The sequence below is a fragment of the Hippocampus comes genome, unplaced genomic scaffold (genome assembly GCF_001891065.2).
Source record: "Hippocampus comes isolate QL1 unplaced genomic scaffold, H_comes_QL1_v1.1 scaffold82, whole genome shotgun sequence".
Classification (NCBI taxonomy): Eukaryota; Metazoa; Chordata; class Actinopteri; order Syngnathiformes; family Syngnathidae; genus Hippocampus; species Hippocampus comes.
Window position 1 is genome coordinate 5131732 of NW_017805135.1, and position 7591 is coordinate 5139322.

At 41.1% G+C, this 7591-nt stretch overlaps 1 protein-coding gene across 1 annotated transcript; it reads left to right on the plus strand.

Moving 5' to 3' along the window:
- Positions 1-63: 63 nt before the first annotated feature.
- On the plus strand, positions 64-4308 carry LOC109513950 (retinol dehydrogenase 13). Its single transcript, XM_019866701.1, has 7 exons — positions 64-340; positions 964-1104; positions 1180-1371; positions 1538-1699; positions 2268-2384; positions 2471-2672; positions 2938-4308. Exons 1-7 carry the CDS (start codon positions 265-267, stop codon positions 3032-3034), a joined length of 987 nt encoding a protein of 328 aa, XP_019722260.1. The 5' UTR covers positions 64-264; the 3' UTR covers positions 3035-4308.
- The last annotated feature ends 3283 nt before the right edge of the window (positions 4309-7591 follow it).

A 7591-nucleotide genomic window follows, 5' to 3' on the forward strand; every position in this document is an offset into this window, starting at 1 on the left:
GCTTCCAAAGGCAACTTGTTAAAAATAAAAGCCTCTCGCCTAACAGATGTTTAAAACGTCATTTCCGCTTCGTGTGCCAATATGTATCAATGTCACGTCACGTCAAATTACAGCTCCTACAGATATATCGCGTTTGGTCTCCCAGGTAGTGATTTGATGAGTGCGTTTCAGGAGTGTGGCTAAGGAGCGTCTCTTCAACCGTAAATGAGTTACACTACTTAAATTGTTTAATTGTATGTTCGTTTAAAAACAACAACAATCAAAATGCAACACTACGTCGAAGCAGCGAGAGATTTTGTTGAGGCGCACGCCATTGGTCTCACCGTTGCAGTTGTTACAGGTAAAACGGAATTATTTTTGTTGCTTAATATTGTGTAGTAATACGTTTCCATGGTGACAGTCAACGCGAGTGTGGGGGAGCAAAACAGACTTAAGAGTATAACTGGTCTCTCGCTTAGAAGCGAGCAGACGCATGATAAAGACCAAAAACAGCTTAAAAAAAAAATAAAACAAACTACAATACACATTGCCTTGCTTTAGAGATCCCCCTGAGAGCACACTGTTAGGTGATACATCACAGCACATCAGAGCATTATCCATATGCGATGTAGAGCTGTGAGAAACATTGTGGACACAATAAAACACCACACCGTCTGCACTTTTATTTGTGATCTTATGGGGAAAATTGTGTTTTACGACAACAAAGACACAACATTGCTTTCAACAATTTCTGTTAGCCCATATGTAGAGAAAGCGGACAGCTGAAGATGTTTTTAAAAGGGATGACATCAGAACAGTAATCGATCTGATCTTCCGTCTGTGTCGTGACATCATTTGCACATCATTGCTTTATTTTCCTTTAACAAGAGTCACCTTTGATTATTTTGGATAAAAATACAATGAAACGTCCAAATGCCTACAAATATTGCTGTACCCTTTAACAGCATGTTTTCCCTCTTCCAGGGGCAAGCCTGCTGGCCTTGCGCAGGTGGATGGCGGGGGGAGTGTGTCGGAGCAAGGCCAGGCTGGATGGGAAAACAGTGCTGATCACGGGTGCCAACACAGGCATCGGGAAGGAGACAGCCCTGGATCTGGCGCGACGGGGTGAGTGTTGACCATCTGTTGATTCTTCTTGACAATTTACGTGTCTTTTGATTTCACCCCTCTTTTTTCTTTAAGGGGCCAGAGTAATCCTCGCCTGTCGGGACTTGACCAAAGCCCATATGGCGGCCAACTACATCCGCCAGCAGAGTGGCAACAGCAACGTGGTGGTGAAAAGGCTGGATCTGGCCTCCTTGCAGTCAGTCAGGGACTTGGCCAAAGATGTTCTAATCAACGAGGACCGCTTGGACATCCTTATTAACAATGCAGGTGTGACTTTCTTACTCCCGAATCCAAAACACATCAACTGGTTCGTGAAGCAAATTTGAAACTTCATTTCCCCATCATGGTGCCTGCTTCACTTAATGTGTGGTACCATCACCTACAACACTGCACTCCATTGAATACTGTTCCAAGTTTCCCGTTTATTTGCCAGGTCTCATGATGTGCCCGAAGTGGAAGACGGATGACGGCTTCGAAATGCAGTTCGGTGTCAACCACCTGGGACACTTCCTGCTTACCAACCTTCTTATTGACATGCTGAAAAAGTCTGCGCCAAGTCGAGTCGTCATTGTCTCCAGCTTGGCGCATGAGAAGGGTACATTTGTTTTTTCAATCCAATCATTTGAGTCTAACTGACCCACCCCCAAAATTAGTGTTCTATTGAGAAAACAAAGCAAAACAAAAAAACATTTGAGATGCCTGAGGGCAAAGTTGAAATGGAGATGCCTGGGGAGAAAGTTGAAATGATGTTCTTGTCTATTTTTTTTTAAATATCAGACCCAAATGCTTATAGTCAACAATGAATGTGAATGAAGTGGACTCACTGTTCCACTACTTTTGGTGGAGAATGTGAAGTTCAGCACTGCAAACATCACCCCCAAGTTTCCTGGACTTCCTGAAAGCTCAACCACGCCTAAAAATATAATTTGGCCTTGATAAATTGAGGGATCAGGGGTAGGCAACACTGCTCCTAGAGAGCCACTGTCATTGTCAAACTGTTTTAGAAGCTTCCCCTCCTCTGACACACTTGATTTAAATGATCAGGATCGTTATCAGGCTTCTACAGAGCTTACGATGAGCCGATTTTGATAATAGTTGCTGTGGTTCTCCAAAAGTACCTTGTTTCTTTGCTTATAATGTACTATAAGAGTTGCTTCTTTCAGGCCGCATCCACTTTGAAGACATCCACTTGGATTTAGACTACCAACCTGTTGTGAGCTACCGCCAAAGCAAATTGGCCAATGTGCTCTTCTGCCGGGAATTGGCCATCCGGATGAAAGGTGCACTAAAATAAACATCCCCATTGATCCATTTTCTCAAATAGTGTTTTTATCTTGGTCTAACAAAGACGGATTTCCATCATCAGGCACCGGAGTGAACACTTACTGCCTCCATCCCGGCGTCGTCCGTACCGAGCTGGGCCGCCACACGTTTCCAACATCCCTGTGGAAGAATCCGCTCCTTTGCCCTTTTCTGATGATGATCAAAAGTCCCCGGGAAGGAGCTCAGACCTCCATCTTCTGTGCCGTGGACGAGAGCCTGGCCAATGTCACTGGCCTCTACTACAGGCAAGTGATAAAAATAGCGATACAAAGAAATTTTAAATCAATGCAAAATCCATCTTTGAAGAGTTATTTTTCTGCTAAGGTTTCCAAAATAGGCCTGCGCATTATATTTTGGTATCCAAGGTCCATGTTCACATCTGTTTTATGTAATCCTCATTCTAAACACGTGGTTGCTTAACACGGAATTACACACTATAAAGGTAACATAGCAGGCAAAAAGGATTACTTACTGTTTGCGTAAGTAGTCCTCTCCTTGTATTCTCAACAGTGACTGTGCCCTCAAGACTCCTGCTCCAGCAGCAATGGATGATAGTGTTGCCAAGCGACTGTGGGCCCTCAGCTCCTCCATGGTCGGCCTGGTCTGAAGTCGGTGTCCTGCCGTATCTCCATTCATGATGCTCAGAGTTATTATCATGCACTGCTTTTTTTTTTTTTTTAGAATTTGACATTTTAATGAGACCCATAAATTTTGCACTATAAATAATCTGTGATGTATGCAATTATTTGGGTCACATTGAAAAGAAAAGATGAGAGAATAAACACACAGAATTATTAAAGTGTAAATATTATGCAAAGGAAGTCAAGAGTAGTATGTGGAAGAAATCCTAATTTTATTGGAAGAGAAAGTAAACGAAGTAGACAAAAAAAGTTACTCCCCCAAAAATGTAATTTTAGGAAAATATTAAAACAGTTGTTTCTTAACATACAATAACAAAATATGAGAAAAGGGAAGTGAAAATAAACTGAGTTCATGTGGTTGCACAAGGGTGGTAGTTGTTTGAACACATAACGACTTTCACCCTTCATAGGGCTGTTATCGGTTTGTGTGGCAAGATCAAAGAAAAAATTCCATGTGGGAACTTTGGTCCGATGAAACCAATCCTCAATTAGTTGGTTATAATACAAAAAGGCATGTTTGGCACAAACACAACACTGGTCTTCACCAGAAGAACACTATCCCTACAGTGAAGCGTTGTGGTATCAGCCCGTTTTTCTTTAGCTGGAACTGGGCCTTGAGTCCTGGTGGAGGGAATTATGAACAGTTCCAATTAGAAGTCAGTGTTAGCAAGGAGCCTGAGGCCTTTGCTCAAAAGCAAGTCAGGGAAAGCCAAGGACAATTAATGAACTTGAATGAGAGGCTCTTTAAATGGTGAAAGGTGTGTGCTGACTTGACATTTATAATGAAAGTCAATGTGATTGGTTAATTCTGAACACAACCACATAACCAGTTCAGAGGGTGTGGACACTTTTGCAGCCACTTTGCCTCAGGTTATTATTACTGACACTCTTGAAAAGTTGTATTAATTGAAAATGTAATTTCAATTGACTTGTGCAGGTTATACGTCCCCAAATTTAAAAAAAAAATCATGATTGTTGGTCTCATGTTTTATATCACAAAACTACACTTGAGCAGTCGTCTATAGACTTGTTATATCACCTCTATTACCTTTTTAGTGTTTGTTTGATTATATTTCAACCATTAAAGTTACTGACATTCCTGTGCATTATTTTGCATGTATTTGCCAACATACAAAACTATATTTGAGCAGTCGTCTATAGACTTGTTATATCACCTCTATTACCTTTTTAGTGTTTGTTTGATTATATTCCAACCATTAAAGTTACTGACATTCCTGTGCATTATATTGCATGAACTAAGACTGAATAGTAATTTCTGTGCAGGGATGGGCAACTGGTGGCATGTGGCCCGTCACCACAATCTGAGTGGCACCTCAATTCATTGAAGAAGAAAAAGTTTTTATGGTGAAATTTTTACACACACCCATAAAAACCTGAAAGAAAAAAAATTGACACGCCCCCAAATTTCTTTAAAAAAAACGTTGACAAACATCCAATACGTGCTTTCGCCGAAATGGCGAAATAAGATAAGAAAACCTTTATTAGTCTCGCAATGGAGACATTCCCAATTCACAGCAGCAAAGTTATGAAAGGAAGAAGTAGAACAACAAAATATAGAGGATCATACAAAATATAAAAAAATGTGAAAATATAAATTTGCGGGGGTGGACTACATTTAAGTTATAATGCCACCAATCACAACTAGATGGCAGACATATCTTTGTTACGTTGACACTGGGTCGACACTGACTTGGCCTAATCATTTTTTTGGCAGATTTGGAATGATATGCAGGACAAACACAGTACCTCAATCATACTTTGGTGACTTTTTGGGAAAGAAATGAGTCCTTGTTCAGTAGTTTTGTGCTGCTGTCCTTGAATGCAAATTTTTCTGCAAGGAGCCTTGTGCAAAAAAATAATAATAAATAAATAATGGGATGTGGCTATTTTGTTGAGCACTTTAAACCCTTTGTTCTTCTGTTAGGATAGTGGATCGTGTAATATCAATATATGATCAAAAATGAAATATATTTAGAGCCCCTACTTTGCATGTACTGTCTGCACATATTTTGTCCATATTTGAAATAGCATTTTTTTTTTTGTCAGACGTCTGCTTAGGAAGTGCTTGCTCCTATTTACCCCCACTGCTCCCAAAGTAGCACATCCAGCATTTACAGTTAGTTACCAATACCTGCACTTGAGGAGATTCCTGGCTGGTGCACGGATGTTATAAACCACTTTATATTGCTTTAAGGCTGTGATGGCTTCATGCTATGACGATTTACGGGCTCCAAATTTGAAATAAAAACACTTGTCACCATTTCAACAAAAAAAAAACTTTATTGTGGAGTTGTCATACTTGGTGTGTGTATACCTATGTTTCCCAAACTGATAGGAACCCTCCATGAATCTATTTTTTATCATACTAGTCCTCATTAGGTTGAATTACCAATGTTGCGGGTTTGTATCTAGGTTTGGGCCTTTCATTCTGTGTGGAATTTGCATGTTCTCTTCATGGTTGTGTGGGTTTTCTCCAACTTCCTCTCACTCTCATATTCCAAAAACATGCATGTGAGGATCATTGAAGACTCAAAATTGTATAGAGGTGTAAATGTGAGTGCCAACATTGCTGTTGACCAATCCAGGGTGTACCCTACCTCTCGCCCAAAGTGAGCTGGGATTGGCTCCAGTTCACTGGTGAATCTAATTGGGACAAATGCGATGGAAAATGGATGGATGGATGATGTCATAAGAATAGCGTTCACAATTCATGATATAGACCACAAAAGACACTCAACAAATGTGAATGAGACCCAAAATGTGTGGCAACAAGATTACCGGATTTGACTCTTGTCAGACTGATTTAAGATCACTTTTGGGGTTCCGACAAACTTTAGGAACCCCTATGTTTAGATACTGGTACTTCAAGTATCCAAATCAGGGCTACAAACTTTTTCCGTTGAAGGTGACATATAGAAAAATAGAAGGAAGAGGAGAGCCATTTCATCTTGAGTTTGCAAAACATTCGAAAAGCAAACCAGTGTTTTGTCTGATTTTTAGAAATATCATCAAGTATAAAAAATATGATGTCTAGTCACATATGGCTTTTTTTCGAGCAACACGATGCGCGCCGATGCTTTTGACCATTCTTAAGACAATAAAGCCAGTAACAAATTGTCCCGTGGGATGTAAAACACTACCAGGCTAGACTTTTGACACCACTGATATAAAACTATGTGGAGTAGTCTGGGCCTTACTGGGAAATCTGATTCCTTTTTGAAAATCCCCTGCCCCCCAAAAACACACAAAATATGAGTTGAATCTCATGTCAGTTAACTGGCCCAACGTGAATTTGCACCCATTTAACATGCTCGCTCTTGCACGCTAGGCAAAGTATGAGATGCACGCTCGTTAAAAAAGCACAACTATGCAAAGACTGCGCTTTTGGCTGTAAAAAAAAAAAAAAAAACTTTACACGCAAGCCGGCGTTTTGCACCTCACATTAACGTGACTCACCTAATTTTTGCACTCCACTTTCCCTGTTGCATCACCCGCCCTCAGTGCACAGTGATAGTCACATTAAGGTGTCACGGCGGTCATGTTATATCATGTCAGCATGCTCTATTTGGTGCCAGCGGGGAGCCAATGATATGTTAAACTCTAAAGAAGCACATTCGCACAACTCAACTTAAAAAAAAAAAAAGCACACTGTAAGGACGGTTCGCTCCAGGAATTGCTTGAGTTTTGCTCGCATTTTTGGGACGAATATGAGCAAAGCGCCAGGTGTGTCCTGAGCTGCCCGAAGGGATTCAGTGCACAAATGCAAGCAATTTCAATGACCGAGTGCAGTCACAGCATACTCGCACAATAGTTAAGATGTACTGACTGTACCAGGGGACCCTTTTTTCCCCTTCAGATAATATTCTCAGTGCACAAATGCAAGCAATTTCGATGACCGAGTGCAGTCACAGCATACTCGCGCAATAGTTAAGATGTACTGACTGTACCAGGGGACCCAAACATACTGCACTAAAATAGATCACGTTTTGCTATTTCAACGACATATACTATACATAAGGCCTAACAACTGAACATGCCCTTTGCCCAGAAAGCTTGATGATCACGTTTTTACAGCATTTAACACGACCGACAAGCCATTTTTGGCACCCAACCCTCACATTAGAAAATCCTTTTCTAGATTACACAACCAAAGAATTTTGTGGTTCTCGTGTGGTTGTGATTCTGGTGACCAATTAGGACCTGATGTTGTCTCTCTGATGGCATTGTCATGCACATGCCCTTATCAGTTCTCCGTCCAACGGATACAGAATCAATAGCTGGGCTGGAAAAGTGATAAGGAGATGTGAGCGACTACAAAACAACAGCATCAATGTCACACACGTGTTGAGAAAGTGACCAACAAATAAAAGTGTGAAAAGGTCCTCCCAACCAGGGGCCTTTCTGGAGCCACCATCCCTGCTCTCAGTGGTCCGAGCTCAGGCTTTGGAGTCCCGTCGAGAAGCTCCTCGAGGCTGCCAAGGTGTTCCCGTTAAAAAAAAAAA

Coding starts and splice junctions, on each gene's coding strand:
- LOC109513950 (XM_019866701.1), top strand. CDS start 265: ATGCAACACTACGTCGAAGCAGCGAGAGATTTTGTTGAGGCGCACGCC. Junction 341..963: donor CACCGTTGCAGTTGTTACAG/GTAAAACGGAAT, acceptor TCCCTCTTCCAG/GGGCAAGCCTGCTGGCCTTG. Junction 1,700..2,267: donor CAGCTTGGCGCATGAGAAGG/GTACATTTGTTT, acceptor TGCTTCTTTCAG/GCCGCATCCACTTTGAAGAC.